This window comes from Macaca thibetana, chromosome 7 (assembly GCF_024542745.1).
Source record: "Macaca thibetana thibetana isolate TM-01 chromosome 7, ASM2454274v1, whole genome shotgun sequence".
NCBI classification, from domain to species: Eukaryota; Metazoa; Chordata; class Mammalia; order Primates; family Cercopithecidae; genus Macaca; species Macaca thibetana.
The window spans coordinates 2,033,039-2,055,888 of NC_065584.1; the positions used below are offsets into that span (position 1 = coordinate 2,033,039).

Genomic DNA, 22,850 nt, shown 5'->3' on the forward strand with positions numbered 1-22,850 from the left:
CCCGGCCTACCTCTGTCTCCTCAGCGGGAAAGCAACACTGCGGCCTGAGATCTCCTTCCACCAACTCCTGGCATGGTCAGAAAGTTAGCCAGAAACAACAGAAAGTGCCAGGCAGCTAGGAGGCATGGGGAGAGCCCCCGAAGCTGTGTGTGTAGTGCCTGCTTCCGCTGCCATCCCAGAAACAGAGGCGCTTCACCCTGAAAACCCGGCCACGCCACCAGGACACATCCTGACAGTGACATGCACACTCTCCCCTGGCCTTGGCCTGGAGGGGAGACTCCTGCAGACACCAGCCTTTGCTCCTTCTCCCGTTGGGGGTGGAGAGAACTGACTGCTGGAGGGGAGACAGTCAAAGCTGTCCTTAGGAGGGAGTACGGCGCAGGGTCTGATGTCCCAGGGAGACAATCTGAACTTCAAGCCAGGACACCGCAGCGGAGAGGACACACCCCTTACCATGCAGAGTGACGTTTAGTAAACTCTCAAAAGACAGCACAGAGCCCTGTTCCTCCAGCCGACCCCTACTCTGCCTCCCCACTCCAGACCAGTGAAAAAGGTGGATTGCCCTTAAGCCAGCTCAGAGGCAAAGTCCAAAGACCTCAGGTAAGTCAAACAATAAAAACAAAGAATTAAGAAGAATCCGGTCGGGTGCAGTGGCTCACGCCTGTAATCCCAGCACTTTGGGAGGCCGAGGCGGGAGGATCACGAGGTCAGGAGATCAACATCATCCTGGTTAACACGGTGAAACCCCGTCTCTACTAAAAAATAGAAAAAATTAGCCAGGCATGGTGGCGGGCACCTGTAGTACCGGCTACTCGGGAGGCTGAGGCAGGAGAATGGAGTGAACCCGGGAGGTGGAGCTTGCAGTGAGCCGAGTTTGTGCCACTGCACTCCAGCCTGGGCGACAGAGTGAGACTCCGTCTCCAAAAGAAAAAAAAAAAAAAAGGAGCGAATAGGCATTCAGGAAAGAGCTTTCGCGTCAGGACAGAAGTGACAGAAGTAGTGGCATATCCCCAGAGGCTGAGGTGGGAACATTGCTGAGGTGGCACATGACCACATCCATGTCATTCAACAACAGAAAAACAATTCAGCGAGGGTGTGAGGGGCCGGTGAGAAACCGGTATGGAAGAGAACACAACAGGGCCGGGCGCGGTGGCTCACACCTGTAATCCCAGCACTTTGGGAGGCCAAGGCAGAAGGATTACCTGAGGTCAGGAGTTCGAGACAAGCCTGGCCAACTTGGTGAACCCTCATCTCTATTAAAACTACAACAACAACAACAACAAAAATTAGCTGGGTATGGTGGTGCGTGCCTGTAGTCCCAGCTACTCAGGAGGCTGAGGCAGGAGAATTGCATGAACCCCGGAGCCGAAACCATACCACTGCACTCCAGCCTGGGGGCAGCACAGTGAGACTCCGTCTCAAAGAAACAAAAATTAAAACAAAAATAAATGAATAAAAAAACACAACTGAAGAAACAGAAGAGGACTCCACAGGACTGCTTTCAGATCTTCATAGCAGCATGAATTCAACAATCAGGAATTCAAATACTAGACGATAAAACAGCAGGATGAGAGGAAGATTTAAGAGCCCAGGAAACTGAAAGCACCGAAATCTCACTGTGGCTGGACTGAGTCAAAAACAGCAATGGGCAGAATATCAAGTTACTCAGAGAGGAAAGGCTTGAGATAATTTCAGAGCAAGACAAAGTGATTAACACAATAATTTACTCATGTATTATTTGTTAAACACCTACTTCAAGCTACAGGCCACTCTAGGCCTTGGAGGGTAAGGAAACAGCGCCTTTACCCTCAGAGGGCTTGCAATCTAGCAGAGAGGGGAACATAATAAAGTATATAAAACCAGGGCTCTGGCTCTGAAATACCAACACTTTGGGCAGGTCACTTGAACCCAGGAGTTCGTGACCATCCTGGGCAACATGGTGAAAACCCATCTCTACTAAAAAATATAAAAATTAGCCGGGCGTGGTGGCGCACGCTTGTAGTCCCTGCTACTTTAGAGGCTGAGGCGGGAGGATAGCTTAGGCCTGAGATGCAGAGTTCACAGTGAGCCGAGACGGCACCTCTGCACTCCAGCCTGGGTGGGAGAGCAAGACCCTGTCTAAAAACAACAACAATAACAACAACAACAAAAACTAATCTTTTTTTTTTTTTTTTTTTTTTTTGAGACGGAGTCTCACGCTGTTGCCCAGGCTGGAGTGCAGTGGCGCGATCTCGGCTCACTGCAAGCTCCGCCTCCTGGGTTCACGCCATTCTCCTGCCTCAGCCTCCTGAGTAGCTAGGACTACAGGCGCCCGCCACCGCGCCCGGCTAATTTTTTGTATTTTTAGTAGAGACGGGGTTTCACTGTGGTCTCGATCTCGTGACCTTGTGATCCGCCCGCCTCGGCCTCCCAAAGTGCTGGGATTACAGGCTTGAGCCACCGCGCCCGGCCACAAAAACTGATCTTAAGTCCAACCAGTAAAGATGTAAATCAAAACAAAGACTTTCAGTGGGTCAAATACTGGTAGTGAGCTTTGATCTTCCGGTAAGAAATACCCTGCCAGGGGATACAGAAATGACAGTGCCAGTTTTTCACCATTCACAGGCAGAAGTCAGCCTGTGCCACCTCAGCCGAACCGTGCTGTGCTGCTGAAAACCAAACACACCCATCTCCTGATGTTTTTGTAATTTCTAAAAATAATCGTAGAAGACTTTTTTTTTTGGAGACAGGGTCTCACTCTTGTCACCCAGGCTCAAACGCAGTGGGGCTATCTTGGCCCACTGCAGCCTCAAGTTCCTGGACTCAAGCGATCCTCCCACCTCAGCGTCCCAAGTAGCTGGGACTACAGGTGCGCACCACCATGCCCAGCTAATTTTTGTATCTTCAATATGGGTGGAGCTTCGCCATATTGCCCAGGCTGTTCTCCAACTCCTGAGCTCAAGCGATCTGCCTGCCTTGGCTTCCCAAAGTGCTGGGATTACAGGCCTGAGCCACAGCGCCCGACCATCCTAAGGAGACTTTTAAACTTGAGGTGAAGAAGCATTCATCTGCTTTTAGCAATTTTTTTCTTTAAATATTTAAAAGTGTATAAGTAGCAGCTCGACACGTATTTCTGTATTTCCATTACATCCTTTTATCTCCCCATATACATTTAGAAATATCTGGGATAACCTTCAGGTAATGTTAACAGCTGTTATTCCAGGGAGGACACTGTGGGTGCGTTTTTAAAGCTGTATTCGTTGCTGTATTAATAGTAAGCGGTGTTTCTGCAAAGCCAAGGAAGGTGTTTCTCCAGCGGGGCAGCGCCGGGCATTGTCTGGTGCGCAGAGGCAGGCCGCGAACTACATCTCCCAGGCGCCCCGCGCCCCCGCCCGCGCGGCTCCTGTGTGGTGCCGGAGCGGCCTCGGCTCGGTCCGGAGCCAGCCGGAATCACAATTCGAATCAGGCGTGGGAAGCCCGGGGGACCACGCGGCCAACCCTGGGCGGACCTGCGAGCCGGAGACCGCGTCCCCGGGAGCCCCCAAACGCTACCCCGCGCGGCCGCCCGTGGCGCTGCGGAGGCCTGCGGGTAGGGAGGCGCAGTGGCGGCCGGGGCGACGGCCTAACACCTCACTGCTGCTGCGATACTTCGGGAGATCCTCACGCCCCTCCCAGGAGCCTTCCCACTCCCGAGACTGCTTCTTCCGTCCCCTTGATTCCACGCGCCTCGGAGACCCGCCCTCTGCCGTCCCGAGACGAGCGTGCCCCTCTCCTTGCAAGGTGGGCTTCACATGCGCTCCCGCCCCACGAACCCTCCTCTGCCCCAGGGTTTCCTGCCGGGCCCTCGTGGTTTGGGGCTGCCCGTGCACTTCGGGATCCTGAGCAGCACAGCACCCCCGCCTCTACCCACCAGGTGCCGGCAGCCCCTGTGGAAGGCAGAATGCCCCTCCCACAGATACTTGTGCACAAATCCCCAGAACCTTGGGGCAGGCTGGGTTAAGTGGGTTAAGTGGCAGGTTAGGAAGGGCGCTAACCAGTTCACCCGAAAGCAAGCAGGCGACCCTGGATCTTCCGGGTAGGCCCAGCGTCGCCACAAGGGTGTTTCAGGGTGCAGGAGGGAGGCAGAGGAGAGGTGGGCAGAGAAGGGCAGGGCAGAAAGGGGCACTGCCGCTCCAAAGGAGACCAGAACTACCAGTCAAGGAATGTGGGCAGCTTCTTGAGGCTGGAAAAATCAGGTGAAACAGAGTCTCCCCTGGCGCCTCCAGAAGGAACAGAACTCTGCCAACCCCTCATTCTGAGCCCAAAGATACCCATTTTGAACTTCTATAAAACTTAGCTAATAAATTAGTGTTGTTTTAAAACACTCAAAGCCAGGTACCAGTGGAACACTCCTATAGCCCCAGCTACTCAGGAGACTGAGGCAAGATGATTGCTTGGGTCGAGGAGTTCAAGACCAGCCTGGGCAACATACCATGACTGTTTCTCTACAAAAACTTAAAAAAAAAAAAAAAAAAAAAAAGCCGGGTGTGGTTGGATGCGCCTGCAGTCCCAGCTACCCAGGAGGCCAAGGTGGGGGGATCACTTGAGTCCAATAGTTCAAGACCAGCCTGGGCAACATAGAAGCCTGCCCCCCCGCCCCCACCAACACCAAAAAAAAAGAAAAACCAAAACCTACTGAATTTGTGGCAATTTTTATGGCAGCTACAGAAAACTAGTACACAAATCCCAGTTGTGACAACCCAGGCAGTCTCCAGGCACTGCCTCTGTCCTGGCACCACCTCTGTTGGAGAGGCCTGTGCGTCTCAGTGCCAATACCCTGCTGCCGGCTGGCCCTGTGGCCACCTTACCCACCAGGAGGTCGGCTCTGGGCCTCAGCCTGAAGGAGGCCAGGGTTTTGCCTCTGCTGCCACCATGGGGGAGGCGCTCTGTAGGGAGACCTCATGGAGCAGAGAGGGCAACCATCCCAGCATCGCCAGCGTCCTGGACCACCACCCTCTGACTGCTGCCTCAGGAGACACCCAAACGAGGGCAGGAGAGCTGGCGGGATGAGCCCAGCCCATCCCCAAGTCACAGTCATAACAAGGGGTCCTTCAAAGCCACCCAGGAACAGAGGACTGCCCAGCTCGCCATCCCCATGGCAACTGCTTACCTGTCAGCTCCGCTCTGCCCTGTTTACACCTCGGGATGCAGGGCTCACCTGCATCTTCCTGCCTGGCATGGAGCTGGGCCCATAGGACCCCATTCCCCACATCATCATCAGGGACCTCAGAGGGGGTGGGTCATTATGGCCCCAATGCCCTGCCCAAAACTCACCACACCCTTAAGGACACCTGCTCTAGCTCCTGGAGGATCTGCCCTCCATCCACCTACCCTAGGGCTCCTGAGAAATGCAGAGGATCCCTAGGGTGCACCAAATGACATTCAGAGGACTTGGGAGAGAAGGGGGGCACCTGGCTGGGTAATCTTGGAAGACTTCCCGAAGGAGGAGGGAACTTCACTGAGTCTTACAGTAAGAAGGGGACACAGGCAGATGCAGAGGATTCAAGTCAGGCCAGGGATCCAGTGTCAGGGCAGCAGGTGGCTTCTCAGCGGTGGGAAGGGGAGGGGTGGAGGCCAGGTGGGCAGCACAGCCAGCTTGTGTGTGTCTGGTGGTCCAGGCCACCGCACAGGTCCAGCTCCTGCCCTCACCTGGGGCCCAGGAGTGATCACCTCCGCTTGCCCCAAAGCCTCCTCCACTTAGCCACCTCCACAGAAGCCCAGTCAGGCCCCTAACGGTCAGTCCCGGAGTCCAGGGCCCTTTCCCCACCCCCACCCACCCCAGGCTGGGAACCCATGCTCACAGCCCTCCTGCCCCACCTCCCAATCCAGTCCTCCTGCAACTTAGTATCCCCAAAATGCAGCTGGGACACCACCATTCCGAGGGCCCTGCAGCCTGGAAACAAGGCAGTCACCCAGTGGACCATGGCCCACAGGCCCCTGCTCCAGCCAACTCTGCAGCTGACAGGTAAGCAGTTGCTCAGACCCCCTGTGTAGGCTACCCCCTTGGCCCTCGGCCACCACCAGCATCGCTGTCCAGAGGCCAGGAGGCAGCTCTGCCTCCAGACAGCCTCCCTCTAAGGTGGGCACCGTATTGGGTCCCTGGGCTTGCTGCTCCCCACCACAGCACCCCTGGGATCCCGTGCGCCCTTCTGGGTCTTCAGAGGCAGGACCCAATGTGAGACCCCGCCCCCTGGAGAACTCTCCCTGGCCCATCTCACAGCCTGGTGCAGGCAGGTACCCAGTTCCCCAGACCAGGCCAGCAAAGGAGCTGAGTCTCCAGGCAGCGCCTGCCACTGGGGCCTCCCAGGACACCAGTGCACCTCAGACAGGCCCAGGTACCCCGAGGCCTCCTTCCAGCGGTCCCGAGGGCAAGCTCCTGCTACCCAGGCCTTGCCAGAGCCCCCTCAAACTGACCTGGGGCAGTACTTCCCTCCCCTAGATGGCCTCTGATAGCCCCTAGCCCGGTCTCCAAGGCCTCAGGAGCTGCAGGCTGTCCAGAGCCAGGTTCTGCCTGACCATCATGGGTGGTCGGGATAACCCCGGTGGGGCACAAAGAAGGCGCAGAGGCTGCCCCCACCCTGGGCCCCCAAGGAAAGGCACTGGAAGACACACAATGGGCTGAGTCGGGCTCTTAGGAAGGGGGTGACTTCGAGGCCCGGGCCTCGAAAGTCGCATTATGCCAGAAAGGCGCACTCCGCGCCAGGAAGGCCTGGAAGGCGTTGGTGGACTCGGTGGACCTCAGCGGGTGGGGAAACAGCACGTCCTTGTCCACGTCCTCTGACACCAGCTGGGCTACCATCTGCACGATGTCCTGCGGGCGAGGGTGGGTCAGGGAGCCTTGAGGGGCGGGAAGGGGATAAGGGTGGGGCCCGGGAGCGGCAGGGTAAAGGGCCCAGTTGGACTGAGTCCAGGGAGGCAAGGTGGAGGGGCGGGGCGGGGCGGGGCTGGGACCCGGCTGGGAGGACCCGCCCCCGCGCACCCTGCAGTGTAGCGGGGCCCCGGCGGCGCCCGGCCTCTCCCGGCCGCCCAGCATGGCCAGCCGCCGGCGCTCGTCGATGCTGACGCTCCAGTGGCGGCCCGGGCGCCTGCGCTCCGGCGGCTCGCACACCTGCGGGGAAAGGGCAGCAGGTCGGCGAGGGCCTCGGCGCCAGCTCCCCTTCACCTCTCCTACCCAGCACGCGCTGACCCTCAGAGCTGGCTCCCTCAGCGGCCAGGGGGCACTTTCTAAAGCGCCGTCTGCTCAACCTCCCGCTGCTCCAGCGCCAGCTCCCGGCGCGGGGCCTCAGGCCGTGTGGCCCTCTGTGGCTTTGCACAGTAATCTGTGCCAGGACATCCCCCAACCCAGCACGTGCCCGGCTTCATGTACAGCGGGGCTGCCTCTGGACTGCTTAGTCCTCACGGCCGGCCCCCCGCTTGACCGGCAGGAGGACCCCTGGAGCTCGAACACTGTTGTGTGCCTCACGAAAGGCAGGACTAAGGCCAGCTCCAGACCGCCCTTCTCCCCAGACCCCTCTGAAATGATCACAAAGAGAGTAAGGGAGAAAGTAAAGATGAATCCATAGACAAAAGACCAGCGCCAGTGGAGGAGGGCCCCTGGCAGGGTACAGGAGACTGGAAGGCAGGGACCAGCTGGAGGAGCTGTGGGAGGGCCACAGGGAAAGGTCGGAAACAGGTGGGGTCCCCTGGACAACCCCCATCCCCCAAGAGGGAGCTTCCCATGTAGGCTGCAGGAGACGGTTCCTCCAGACTGTGCTCAGCTTGAAGTCCACCATCCTCCAACTCCCTCACCAGAGGTAAGGGGAGAGGGGAGAGAGGGCAGTGCCATGCTAAGAGTGGGATTCATGCAAAATCGAGGTGAATTCTCATTCCTCAAAACACTAAAAACAGAACTGCCACGGGATTCAGCAATTCTGCTTTGGGGTATATACCCAAAAGAGCTGAAAGCAGGAAGGCGAACAGATGTGTGCACTCCGACGGGGAATGTTCACAGCAGTGGTCATTATTCACAACAGCGAAAATGTGGAAGGAATCCAGGTTTCCACAGTGGATGAATGGATAAACAAAATGTGGCAGATCCAGAAAATGGAATATTATTAAGCCTTAAAAAGTAAAAAGGGGCTGAGCGTGGTGGCTCATGCCTGTAATCTCAGCACTTTGGGAGGCCAAGACGGGTGGATCACAAGGTCAGGAGATCGAGACCATCCTGGCTAATACGGTGAAACCCTGTCTCTATTAAAAATACAAAAAATTAGCCGGGTGTGGTGGTGGGTGCCTGTAGTCCCAGCTACTCGGGAGGCTGAGGCAGGAGAATGGCGTGAACCCAGGAGGCGGAGCTTGCAGTGAGCCAAGATCGCGACATCGCACTCCAGCCTGGGCGACAGAACGAGACGTCTCAAAAAAAAAAAAAAAAAAAAAAAGTAAAAAGGCCGGCCGGGTGCAGTGGCTCACGCCTGTAATCCCAGCACTTTAGTTTAGGAGGCCGAGGCAGGCAGATCACCTGAGGTCAGGAGTTCAAGACCAGCCTGACCAACATGGAGAAACCCCGTCTCTACTAAAAATACAAAATTAGCCAGGCGTGGTGGCACATGCCTGTAATCTCAGCTACTCAAGAGGCTAAGGCAGGAGAATCACTTGAACCCGGGAGGTGGAGGTTGCACTGAGCCGAGATCATGCCATTGCACTTCAGTCTGGGCAACAAGAGCGAAACTCCGTCTCAAACAAACAAAGACAGGTAAGGAGGCTGGGCGTGATGGTTCACATCTGTAATCCCAGCAGTTTGGGAGCCCAAGGCAGGAGGATTGCTTGAGGTCAGGAATTCTAAACCAGCCTGTGAGACCTCATCTCTACAAAAGAAAAATTAAAAAATTAGCCAAGTTCAGTGGCACATGCCTGTAGTCCTAGCTACTGGGAGGCTGAGGCAGAGATCGCCTGAGCCAGGAGGTTGAGGCTGCAGTGAGCTGTGGTTTTGCCACTGCACTCCAGCCTGGGTGACAGAGTAAGACTCTGAAAAAAAAAAAAAAAAAAAAAAAAAAGAAAGAGAAAGAAAGAAAAGGAAAGAAGGAAGGAGAAAGAGAGAGAGAATGAAAGAATGAACGAAAGAAAGAAAGTAAGGGAGAAAGAAAATGTAAGGAAATTCTGGCTGGGCACAGTAGCTGTAATCCAAGCACTTTGAGAGGCTGAGGAGGGACAATCACTCAATCCCCTTGAACACCCCAGGAGTTCAAGGCCACAGTGAGCTAGGATTGCACTACTGCACTCCAGCCTGGGCGACAGTGCAAGACTCTGTCTCAAAAAAAAAAAAAAAGTCTTAATAGTCCAGGGCACCACCACACAGCTGCGCTGCAAGCCAGAAGGTAATGGACAATGCCTCAAAATCCTGAAAGAAAATTATTTCCCACCTAGTATCTCACCCAACCAAGGTGTCATTCAAGCATACAGGCAGAATAAAGATATTTTCACATCTTTAGAGTCTTCGAAACTTTCACATCCTCTGAACCCTTTTAGAGGAAGCTGCTGGATGTACTCCACCAAAACAAAGGACTAACCAGGGAGAGTAAGCCAGGGCCCAGGAAACAAGGGGCCCTGTAGACAGGAGGCAGATGGATTGTGGGGGAGTGTAGAAGGGAGAGGGCGTAGGGAAGCCTGCTCAGTGGCCCTGCCAGCTGGGCTGGTTGCTGGCAGTCCAGGGCTCCAGGAAGGCCACTGCCAAGGAGAAAACGCAGCTCCAGACGACCCAATGTGCAGGGGTCTGTGAGAGCAGAGTCCTAGATTTGTTGGAAGGTTTAGGAAAGAATAATCAGTTCATAGAAAATGGGGGAGAGGAGGAGGAGGAGGGGGGCGGGTACACAACGATTTCCTCCAGGGAACACCAAAAGCAGCACAAAGGAAACACGGCCACCCCATGGTCACGATGCCACATGGTCACTGTAAAGCTAACAGTGGAACTGGGTTTCTGCTGAGTAGACAGAATGCTGGTGAGAGGATGGGGAAAGGGCGCTACACCCTTCGTCTCTGCAGTGGGGCATGGACAGAATGCAAGACAGAGGAATGAAAAGAAGGCAGTGTGGCCGGGCTCGGTGGCTCACGCCTGTAATCCCAGCATTTTGGGAGGCCAGGCTGGCGGATCACTTGAGGTCAGGAGTTCGAGACCAGCCTGGCCTACATGGTGAAACCCCGTGTCTACTAAAAATACAAAAATTAGCCCAGCATGGTGGCGTGCACCCGTAATCCCAGCTACTTGGGAAGCTGAGGCAGGAGAATCGCTTGAATCCAGGAGGTGGAGGTTGCAGTGAGCCAAGATCACGCCATTGCACTCCAGCCTAGGCAACGGAGCGAGATTGTCTCAAAAACAAAAAACAAACAAACAAAAAAACACAAAAATCAGCTGGGTGTGGTGGTGGGTACCTGTAGTCCCAGCTACTTGGGAGGCTGAGACAGGAGAATCACTTGAACCCCGGAGGCGGAGGTTGCAGTGAGCCAAGATCGCACCACTGCACTCCAGCCTGGCGATAGAGTGAGACTCTGTCGAAAGGAAAGGAAAAGAAAAAGGAAAAAGGAAAAAGGAAAAAGGAAAAAGGAAAGGAAAGGAGAAGAGAGGAGAGGAGGCAGCGTGCCAGCAAAGGTGCACTTCTCACCTCAGCATGCAAGGACGTCTGCAAGGCTGAGTGTGGCTTTGGGGACTGCTGTTCTAAATATGTATGTTTTAACAAAAGTAACTTAAAATTAACAAAAATTAAGATTTAAGTAATGAGTAATACAACAGACACAGGAGAACATGTACAGAACTCTTTAACCCACAGAGAATCCATGTTCTTCCCAAACACACTCAACATGCACATGAGTTGACCACAAACAAAACAGACCAATGCAGACAGAGTCCCAAAACAGATAGATCCTCATGCAGACAGACCTCCGTAACACAGACCTCAACGCAGACCCACAGATGTACCCCAATGCAGACAGATCCCCGTAACACAGACCCCCATGCAGACAGATCCCCATAACAGATAGACCCCCATGCAGACAGAACCCCATAACACAGACAGACCCCCATGCAGACAGATCCCCATAACACAGACAGACCCCCATGCAGACAGACCCCCATGCAGACAGACTCCCACAACACAGACAGACTCCCATAACACAGACAGACCCCCATGCAGACAGATCCCCATAACAGATAGACCCCCATGCAGACAGACCCCCATAACACAGACAGACCCCCATGCAGACAGACTCCCATAACAGACAGACCCCCATGCAGACAGACCCCCATAACACAGACAGATCCCCATGCAGACAGACCCCCATAACAGACAGACCCCCATAACACAGACAGACCCCCATGCAGACAGATCCCCATAACACAGACAGACCCCCATAACACAGACAGACCCCCATGCAGACAGACTCCCATAACAGACAGACCCCCATGCAGACAGACCCCCATAACACAGACAGATCCCCATGCAGACAGACCCCCATAACAGACAGACCCCCATAACACAGACAGACCCCCATGCAGACAGATCCCCATAACACAGACAGACCCCCATAACACAGACAGACCCCCATGCAGACAGACTCCCATAACAGACAGACCCCCATGCAGACAGACCCCCATAACACAGACAGATCCCCATGCAGACAGACCCCCATAACAGACAGACCCCCATAACACAGACAGACCCCCATGCAGACAGATCCCCATAACACAGACAGACCCCCATAACACAGACAGACCCCCATGCAGACAGACTCCCATAACAGACAGACCCCCATGCAGACAGACCCCCATAACACAGACAGACCCCCATGCAGACAGACCCCCATAACACAGGGTTCTGCAACTACAAAGTGACACAATTAGAAATTAATAGCAAAAGGATAACAAAACACTCCTGTTGACATGGACATTCCAAACCACCCTTCTAATTAACTCCCAAGTGAAAAAGAAAATCAAGACTGAAATACCAATTTATTTAGAAACAAACAATGGCAGAGTGCAGTGGCTCTCGTCTATAATCCCAATGCTTTGGGAGGCCTAGGCAGAAGGATGGCTTGACCTCAGCAGAGTTCGACACTAGCCTGGGCAACATAGGGAGACCTCATCTCTACAAAAAATCATTAGCTGGGCATGGTGACGTGCACCTACAGTCCCAGCTATTTGGGAGGCTGAGATGGGAGGATCACTTGAGGCTAGGAGTTCAAGGCTGCAGTGAGCCGTGATAGTGCCGCGCACTGCACTGTAGCCTAGGCAACAAAGTGAGATCCTATCTCTAAAAAAATTTTGGCCGGGCAAGAAATTGGGAGGCCAAGGGCAGTTTGACACCAGCCTGGGCAACATGATGAACCCCATGCTACTAACATATAAAATATTAGCGGCCGTGCATGGTGGCTCACGCCTGTAATCCCAGCACTTTGGGAGGCCAAGGTGGATGAATTGCCTGAGCTCAGGAGTTTGACACCAGCCTGGGCAACATGATGAAACCCCATGCCTACTAACATATAAAATATTAGCGGCCGGGCGCGGTGGCTCACGCCTGTAATCCCAGCACTTTGGGAGGCCGAGGCGGGTGGATCACAAGGTCAGGAGATCGAGACCACGGTGAAACCCCGTCTCTACTAAAAATACAAAAAATTAGCCGGGCGCGGTTGTGGGCGCCTGTAGTCCCAGCTACTCGGGAGGCTGAGGCAGGAGAATGGCGTGAACCCGGGAGGCGGAGCTTGCAGTGAGCCGAGATCGCGCCACTGCACTCCAGCCTGGGCGACAGAGCGAGACTCCGTCTCAAAAAAAAAAAAAAAAAAAAAAAAATTAGCCAGGCATGGCTGGGCACAGTGGCTCACGCCTGTAATCCCAGCACTTTGGGAGGCCGAGGCAGGTGGATCACGAGGTCAGGAGATTGAGACCATCCTGGCTAACATGGTGAAACCCCGTCTCTACTAAAAATACAAAAAATTAGCCGGGCATGGTGGTGGGCGCCTGTAGTCCCAGCTACTAGGGAGGCTGAGGCAGGAGAATGGCGTGAACCCGGGAGGCAGAGCTTGCAGTGAGCCAAGATGGCGCCACTGCACTCCAGTCTGGGCGACAGAGCGAGACTCTGTCCAGAGTGGCGTGCGCCTGTAATCCCAGCTACTCAGGAGGCTGAGACAGGAGCATTGCTTGGACCCAGGAGGTGGAGGCTGCAGTGAGCCAAGATTGTGCCACTGCACTCCAGCCTGGGTGACACAGTGAGACTGTCTCAAAAAAAAAATTTTTTTTTAAAGAAATTAGCCAGACGTGGTGGCTGAGAAATGAACAGTGAAAGCAGGACACACCAAAACATGAGGTATGGTCAAAGCTGTGCTCTGAGAAACTAGAGCTTTAAACACATCTTTAGAAAAAGGTCCCCAAACCATAACCGTGCAAATTATTTGAAAAGACAGAAAAAGAACAGCAAAACAAATGGTCTGAAAGCTTAAAGGTGAAATTAGGAAAGATTAATGAATAAATTAAAATTAAACAGTGAATAATGATCACAGTGGGTTCTCTGAAAAACCAATAAAAGACTCACTCTTTCCTTACATCCTCACCAACTCCACATAGATCCACCTTTATATAATTTTTGCCAACTTCTTCACTGTTTCATGTTTTGCTTCATTTATTTATTTATTTAATTTTTGGAATTGCAAGTATGGAGACCTCATTCTTTTTTTTTTTTCCTTTTTTTTTTTTTTTTTTTTTTTTTTTTTTTTTTTTGGTACAGGGTCTTGTTCTGCCTCCTGAGCAGCTGGGAGTCTACATTGGCACACCACCCTGCCTAATTTTTATTTTCTGCAGAGATAGAGTTTCACTATGCTGTCCAGACTAGTCTTGAACTCCTGGCCTTAAGTGATCCTCCTGCCTTGGCCTCCTGAAGTGTTGGGATTACAATGGTGAACCACTGTGCCTGGCCCACTTTTCTATTCAATTTTAAAAATAGTTTCCTCATTGCTTTCAAGCATCTCTTCATGGATTCTGGTTGGTAAACATTTGAATGTTATAAATATTACAACTATTTTCTTCCAGACTGTCGTTTAACATTTTTATGTTTTTGATTGCACAGAATGTTTAAAAACTCTGCAGTTAGATTTGTCAGTCTTTTCCTTCAAGGATTTTGTGTTTGGCCTACGAAAGGCGTTTATCACTTCCAGATCCTAAATATCCTCTCATATACTCTCAGTGCTTACATGGTTTGGGTTTAATGCTTTTTGTGTGTGCATTTTTTTGAGAGATGGAGCCGCAGTCTACCATCTTCTAACTATACACCCAGTCACCCCGATACCACTTATTGAAAGATCTGTTTCTCACTACTCTGAAATGCCATGCTCAACACAAATTAAATCCCCACATTGATGCACACGCCGGTTTCCAGGCTACTTGTCCAGGCAGTGGTGTCTCTGCCACCTTCTACCACAGGGCCACACAGTTTTAGTTGCGGGATCTGGTGTCGACAAGCCAGGCCTTGCTCTTATTTTCCAAAATTGTTGCATGGTTCCTTTTCCAAGTAAACATTTTAAAACATCTTTATTTTTTCAAATTATACTTTAATGAATATTAGCAATATCTTGTTTACTTCTGCATGCTTTTGAACTCTGAACAAAGCCACATGGCATGAATAATTTTGTCACCTTTTTGCCTCTTTCACTCAGGAATAGGTCTGAGACTCACGCTCACGGCTGCATGCAACAGGCATCCACACAACCACATCCCCAAATCCGAGGTAAGTTTGCTGTTTGACAGAAAAATGCAATGTGAACTGATACACAGCTGTATGGTGTCCATCTTCACCATGCAGTTGGAATATTCCTGTGCTTACTTTACCCCTGCACATGTTCACAGCGCTACCACTGACTTTGGTTGTTTTCAACCCACTCTGACAGTGTCTTTTTTTTTTTTTTTTTTTTTTTTTTTTTTTTGAGACGGAGTCTCGCTCTGTCACCCAGGCTGGAGTGCAGTGGCCGGATTTCAGCTCACTGCAAGCTCCGCCTCCCGGGTTCACGCCATTCTCCTGCCTCAGCCTCCGGAGTAGCTGGGACTACAGGCGCCCGCCACCTCGCCCGGCTAGTTTTTTGTATTTTTTTTTTTAGTAGAGACGGGGTTTCACCGGGTTAGCCAGGATGGTCTCGATCTCCTGACCTTGTGATCCGCCCGTCTCGGCCTCCCAGAGTGCTGGGATTACAGGCGTGAGCCACCGCGCCCGGCCTGTCTGTTTTTTAACTGGAACACTTAGTCCACTTTCATTGACTGAATTAAATGACACACCGGCGATTCTATCTGCCACCGTATCTCTTTCTGTTCTTCTGCTGTAAACAGTGAGGGCAGGCAAATCTAAGTCCAAAGTTGACAAGCAACTCCATCTTTTTCTTTTTCTTTTTTTTTTTTGGCGGGGGGGTCAAGGTCTGGCTCTGTCGCCCAGGCTGGAGTGCAGTGGTGCAATCTCAGCTCACTGCAGTTTCTGCCTCACAGGCTCAAGTCATCCTCCTGCCTCAGCCTCCCAAGTAGCTGGGACTAAAGGTACATGCCACCATGCCTGGCTAACTTTTTGTATTTTTCTGTAGAGATGGGGTTTTGGCATGTTGCCAGGCTGGGCTCAAGCAATCCTCCCACCTTGACCTCCCAAAGTACTGGGATTACAGGTGTGAGGCACCATGGCCCACCCCCATCCTCTTCTCAAACAGAGGAACTTAGAACACCTCAGTTCCACTCACAGGCACCATCTTGACTTTATGCCATTGCAGGTACATATATTGATTGCATCCTTGTTTTTCTGTGCATGAGTGACATCCAGTGACTGTCAGTTTCAGTTTACTCACGCACTTCCTGCTTCCTCTCATGCTTTATCCATTTCAGACATTCTGTGATCACTTTCATGATGCTTTGAGATCATTTCTTCAGAACTGAGGTGAGAGTGTGCCGGGGGCAAATTCTCTCTTTTATCATTTAAAAACTTTATTTATTTAGCCTTTTTCGTATAAACCATTTTTTGCCAGGCCTAATATTCAAGGCTGAGCATGGCTTCCCCTGAGAATAGGCACACTACTGCTCTACTGTGACGAGCTCCCGTGACTCCTTTGAAGGTTCTGTCTTCCCGCTCGAATTGCTTCTGAGGTTTTTGTCTCTGGCATTCTGCAATTTCACTATTATGCTTCTCAGTACATAATCTTTTAAAGCCTATAGACTAAATGACTGCCTGTGAGAGCTATCCTCCAAGATGGCATCCGATGATTCCACCTCCTGGTATTCATGCCCTTGTGTCATCCCTTCTCACATTAAATAGGATCACCAGTGTATCCAAAAAGGATACTGTAGAAGTGTGACTTCCTAGGTTAAGTTATGGAAGTCATTGCGGCTTCCAGCTCACTCTCTCCAAGTGCTCTCTCTCTCTCCAAGCACTCACTCTGGGGGAAGCCAGCCACCGTACTGAGGATACTGAAGCTGTCCTATGGGGAGATGCACGTGGTGAGGAGCTGAGCCTCCTGCCAGCCCCTATCATGGACTCGCCAGTCACGTGAGTGAGCTGCCGTGGAAGCAGTCTCCAGCCTTCCTCAAACTTTGAGATGACTGAAGTGTTGGCTGCTATCTCAACTATAAGCTCCCGAGAGATCTCAAACCAAAGCCACAGCTAAGCAGCTCCCAAATTTCTAACCTACAGAAACTAAGATAAAAATAGTTACTGTTTTAAGTTGCTAAGCTCTGGGGAAATTTGTCATGCAGCAATGGATAACTAATACATGGCCAAAGGCTGGCTATGGTGGCTCATGCCTGCGATCCCAGCTCTTTGGAAGGCCAGGAGTTAGAGACCAGCCTAGGTAACATAGTGAGACCCTGTCTCTAATCTTTTTTAAAAAGTAAACTAGTAATACATTTCCAGAATCACCATATACATTTAAAATGAAATTTTCAAGATTCATGAAGTCTGTTTTTTTAAAAAACACTGAATTGTTTTTCAGAAGCCTGATACGTTTAAAATGTTAAATCTTGCTGGGCGCAAAGGCTCATGCCTGTAATCTTAACACTTTGGAACACATGGAAGATCACATGAGCCCAGCTCAAGACCAAACCAGGCAACATAGTAAGACTCCGTCTCTACAAAAAATTTTTAAAAATTAGCTAGGCATGGTGGCACGCCACTGTGGTCCCAGCTACTTGGGAGGCTGAGGTGGGAGGATAGCTTGAGTCCAGGAGGTCCAGGCTGTAGTGAGCTGATATTAGAGAAGCAGGAGTCTAGGAGAGCCAGGATAACGTCACTTTATGTTCAACTCCATCTTGAGACTAATAGAGCACATTCCTTGCAGGTCACAATCATGGCCCTAAGATGTTTACAGCTAAGGAAGCAGCTTGGTAATGCCTACAAGGACAAACTCCTATAAAAGGAAGTTTAGATGTCCCAATACCCACAATAATATATGCTTTCAAGATATAGTTATAGTTATGCTTTAATGTACTTGCACACTAAAATGTCAAATCCTTTTTAAATCAATAGAATAATAAATCGTTATGCTGTCAGCTCACCCACACCTAGGCACAGCTTAGTTTAGTCTTTACATAGATAAAACCTCGATTAAAGAAAAACTTAAAGCAGGTCTGTTCCTCTGCTTGCTTGTTGAGGATGCCCTGCTCTGCAATGGAGCGGCTTTCGATAAATAATCTCTTCTCACTGCACTCTGCAGCTCGCCTCAAATTCTTTCCTGCATGAGATCCAAAAACCCTCTTGGGGTCTGGATGGAGACCCTTTTTCCAGTAACGCTGTGATCATGCCACTGTACTCCAGCCTGGTGACAGAGCAAGACCCTGTACACCTGTGAAATCTGCCCATCCAATATGATAAAAAATTTCCATGAGGAGCTCTACATGCTATTCAGTAACATTTTAAAGTGTTCTTCATAAAGGAATTGAAAAATAACAGGTTTATTTCTAAGAACTTCATGGCTCCTGTTGCTAAATTGAATGGTATCCTTTGTTTCCATTCCATTTTCTAGTTGTTTTTACTGTGTTGAAAAGTTGTGAATGGTGATCACATATCCAAACTCCCTCTTTTATCCATACTCATGTTTCTTAAATTGGATTTTCCAAGTAGGTAACATATTAGCTGCAAATAGTGATTTTCATCTTTTTAGATATTTATACAACATCTCATTTTCTTGATTTATTGTACAGGCTTCGATTTCCAGAATACTCTTTATTTACTTTTTTGAGATGGAGTCTCCCTCTGTCATCCAGCTGGAGTGCAGTGGTGGAATCTCGGCTCACTGCAACCTCCAACTCCCGGGTTCAAGCAATTCTCCTGCCTCAGCCTCCCAAGTAGCTGGGATTACAGGCACCCACCACCATGCCCAGCTCATTTTTGTATTTTTAGTAGAGACAGGGTTTCACCACATTGGCCAGGATAGTCTCCAACTCCTGACCTCAGGTGATCCGTCCACCTTGGCCTCCCAAAGTGCTGGGATTACAGGCGTGAGCCACCACACCTGGCGATTTTTTTTAACGTCACAGTGGTATCATGCATCCATCTGCTTGCAGCTAAAATACTTCCACTGGTCACTGCAAGCTCTTGAGAGCTCCTCTCCATCAGGCTACAGAGATGTCCATCTCTTCCCACCTTATCCAGAACCTACAGGTTTCTATACTTCTTTTGTTCTTAAGGAAAGATACTGGAATTTATTAGCATTGCTTTTCAACAGCTATTGAGATAATCACATGATTTTCCACCGGTTGTTAATGAACTTTATTTATAGATTTCAAAATTTCTTTGTCCTTGGGTTACAATCTTCTTTTATTTACAATTTCATTTATTCCATATACATTCATTGAGCACCTACTATGTGTCAGGCACTGTCCTAAGCACTGGGACAGAACTGAGAAGAGACACGTGCCTGCTCTCCTGGCAGGTGGAAGTGTGCAGGACCCATCCTTATGGCTATGAAACTCAGCATTTCAGGTGCTGCTGGATTTGATCCAGTATTTACTCAGGATTTTTCAGTATATGCCCACAGGTAGACTGGCATATTGCCTTCTCTTTTTCCTTCTCTCCCTCTGCTCTCTTCTGGTACTGGTATTGGGTGATACCAGCTCCATACCAGAAGTGGCTCTGGGCAGGTGACGCTTCACCAATGAGGATGACTGATTTCTTGTTTGGGAGTGCCCACCTGTAAAGTCACCTGGGCACCCACATTTTTTAGGGAAGATTCCCTGTCCCCAAACTAAAAACCTGCCAGTCAGTAGAGATGCACCCATGCCCCTTTCCATCCTTGGCCAACAAACTCATTCTTCCACTGCTTGCCTGCCCTTGGAGGCCTTCAGCCCACTCTCCTGCCTCCCAGCCTTGTCCTCAACCACCATAACCCATAGCCACCAGTCCATCTCTTGGAACTACAAATACAGCCTGGCTGCCCCTGCCCAAGAGCCACCGGGTCCCTGTGTCCTTGCAGGATGTGGGTCCAATACACACTCCTCCTGCACCCACATCCCTACCCCTTCAGACACAGTGCCCTGTCCCCAGCCCTGTGCAGGACAGAAGCCTCACAGCCCCTGGACCTCCTCTTGAGCAGCCCTCACTAGACAGGTGACCTATGTGTGTTTATAGTCTGGACTGCCTGTCATGAGATGTTTGCCTCCCAGAAGCCACTGCGTCTGCTGGTTTGGTCACCCCACTCCCCAGCACTTGACACCGCCATAGGGGTCTTGAAGGCATTTGGGCCTGAAGGACATGACTGAGAGGGTACAAAGGGACCTCAGTGGGCAGCCCTAGGACACACGCAGACACGCCTGTGCGCATGGCTCAATGAGCTCCCCACACTGAACTGGCCGCATGACCAGCGCCAGCTGCCAAAGTATTGCCAGTGCCCAGGAGCCCCTGCACCCATCTTGCCACAGCCTAGAGCCATCTCTGAGCCTGGCTTTGAACCTTCCAAAAGTGGAACCACACAAGTGGGGTTCTGGCTTCCTGTGCCCTCAGAGAACATCCTGGGGCTCAACAGCTACATTCTATCAATCTCACTACTGGGCCTGGCACAAGCCTGCAGCTCACTGTCCAGCAACAGAGAGACCAGGAGATGCTTCTGGTTTGAGGAGTCACAAGCAGAGCCTCTCCCAACATTTTGTTTTTGTCAAATCCTCCTGACAGCTGACCCACCTGGTTGGGAGGACGCCACCCCTGCTGGGGACCTTGCTTTCCCTCCCGCTTCTTGCCACCTTCAGCCTGGGGTGGGGGGCACTGGGCAGGGCTGAGGGAAGTGTGTTGCCTTGGCTTCTTCCTGGCCTTAGAAGACCTCTCTACAGAGCCCAGCAGAGGCCAGTGGCCCACGGTTCTGGAGGCAAGAGGGATGCAGGTCCACCCTGGTGCTCGTCCAGGGCCATGGGGGAAGATAGCCTCCTGAGTTCAACCGTCTGTTTCTCATCAGTCCCCACTCAGCCCTCCCCTGAGGCTGCCCATCACGGCCATCCTGGAGTTTCCAGGGAAAGCGGCCTCAGGTGGAATGGGGACAGGAGGGTGGCCTTGGCCAGGGTTTCCTGCTTACCCAGTCCTGAGTCTGCAGTCCCTGCTGAGCGCTGCTTTGGGTACTGGGCTGGCCCCAGGATGCTGTCGGGCCCAGTGGGGGTCGCCTGTGCTCTTGGGAGAGGTGTGACTCCAGCTTCTTCCCCTGAGGGGACAGCTTCCTGCTGTCCATCTCTAGCCCTAGTAGGCTGTTTGTCCACACCTCTGAGATCTGGGGGAACGAGCAGCATGAGGTGGGGTGGAGCCCAAGGCCACCCGTGTGCCCACCAATACCTGAGTCCCTGGGGGCAGATGGTGGCAGTGTCAGGGTCTGCTAGGGTCACCTTCCAGTCAATGGTCAGGCATCACCGACCCCTCTGCGGGGAGTGGATCCCCTCAGCTCCCGCCGCAGCTCTTCACACCAGCCTCCCAAACTGTCCCCTGCCGACTCCACCCCGCGAGCGCGGTCACCCTTCGGCAGCCTCCCGCACGGACGCCACGCCTCTGCCAGCCCCCTCAAACGGTTCCGGGGCATCAGTCCTCAGCCAGCACTGCGGGCACGCTCTCAAGGAAAGGCCCAGAGCTGTTGCCACCGCCCTGCTCCCGACCCTGAGACCTCCCCTCTACACGGCCCAGGCCTCACCCCAGGCCCAGCCCCGAGCCCTTACGTGCCCGCCCTCTCCGAGGGGGTGGGTCTGCGCGGCCGAGGTCTGCGGAGAGACGGGGGAGGAGGGCTCAGGAGGACACAAGCTGGAGGCCGGGGGCACTCTGGGGTTCGGCGGGGGGCGGGGCACACGGGAACGGCGGTCAGAGGTCGGGGGTACGCGGGCGTCCGAAGATAGAGGGAGGAGCAGGCCCGCCGCAGATGGAGGGACCACAGGGGAACCGGTGAGGTCCACCTCAGTTGGAGAAGGCCCAAGGGGCCGGCACCTCTCCCGGAACTTCCGCTACGACCGGCCCCGCCCCCGTCGGTTCCGCTTCCGGTCTGCGCTGCGCCTGCGTTCTGGTCTCAGTTGCGGCGGGTGGGGGCGGCCTCGGGGTCCCCGGCGCATAAGCGGGTCTATCGCAGCTGCCGCCCCACGGGCTCTTCCGGGCGTCGGCCTCCGGGATCTCCCGAAGCACAGACCTGAACTTGGGGTTTGTCGGCCCGAGCCCCTTTCGGACCTGCGTCCTTCCCGCGGCGCGATACCGCTTCGCCCCGGGCCACTTCCGCGCGCGGGGCCGCAGGGCTGTGGCAGGGCGGACCCAGGACAGGGTGCGTGGGCGGGAGGGAGGCGCTGCTCCGCCGCGTGCCCCCAAGGGGTGGACGGCCGAGAGAATCACACTGCAGGCGGGGCCGGCCCCTCCAGGTTTATTAGTGTTGCATCAGCACCTTAAAATAGTCCACACGGTCACGTACGTGACATTAGAATCCGTTCCCCAAAAAGCTATTTACATTAATCCCGGGTTTCATTAAAAAAAGAAAAACTAGCAACACATACATCCTAGAAACCAAACAATGCACAATGAACCGCATGGGGGTCTGCAGAAACTACAGTGGTGCCTCTTTGGCCCGCAGGGTCAGACTCCAGAGGTGCCCAGCAAGCCCAGCTCTCAGTCCCCTGCAGGCCGCACACCCGCGGACGACAGGACAGGTCTCGGGGAGAGGGCGGCTCAGGAACAGGAGTGGGTCTGGCAGCCTGGAAGAAGCGGCCTGGTCATTTTCATGAGGAATTTATTCCCGGAGGAAGGCGAGAGGCACTCAGGTCTTTCCATCTGGGAATGAGGACGGTGTGGCAAGGCTGCCAGTCCCCTGCAGAGACACCCCCAGCTCCCATCCAGGGGACCTCTCCTGCCCCAGCTCTGGCCGAGGCACTGAACCAGGACACTGGCCTGCGTGCTCAGAGAGTGGCCAAGGGGACCAACATGGAAGAGGAAGGCAGCAGGCCAGATTGCAGGGCGGGACTGGCCCACAACTGGTCTGGGCAAGGGTGGGGTCTGTCTACGTAATAGTGGACGGTGGCCACAGGCCTGAGGGGCGCCTCTGTGGTGACTGATTAACCTTTGAGACTGATGGGGCTGAGCCTAGCTCTGCAAGGGGTGGCCTCCTGTCCTGCTGTCCTGTGAGGCCAGTCCACGGCCAAGGTCTGGGGGGTGTGCACACCTCACACACACACCCCCCGCCCTTACCGCACTGGCTGTCGGATGGCTTTGGTTTCTAGTTGTCCTTGGTGGGACAGAGTGCTCCTCCATGCACCCTCAGAACAGCTCTGTGAGGTAGGCAGGGGAAACGCGACCATCCTGTGTAACCAGTGGGAAAACCGAGGCACAGAGGGCTGGCACAGCCCAGGTCTTGTC

The 22,850-nt window shown here is 52.8% G+C and overlaps 2 protein-coding genes across 2 annotated transcripts in view; both read right to left on the minus strand.

Annotated features, from left to right (window-relative positions):
- MTA1 (metastasis associated 1) overlaps positions 1–22,850 on the minus strand; it is a 78,104-nt gene that overhangs the window by 54,782 nt on the left and 472 nt on the right. The window lies entirely within an intron of this gene.
- Positions 4,655–21,515, minus strand: TEX22 (testis expressed 22). Its single transcript, XM_050797007.1, has 4 exons — positions 21,182–21,515; positions 20,557–20,745; positions 6,998–7,126; positions 4,655–6,829 (listed from the first exon to the last, which is right to left on the minus strand). The coding sequence occupies exons 2-4, from the start codon at positions 20,704–20,706 to the stop codon at positions 6,650–6,652; spliced, it is 459 nt and encodes a 152-aa protein (XP_050652964.1). The 5' UTR covers positions 20,707–20,745; positions 21,182–21,515; the 3' UTR covers positions 4,655–6,649.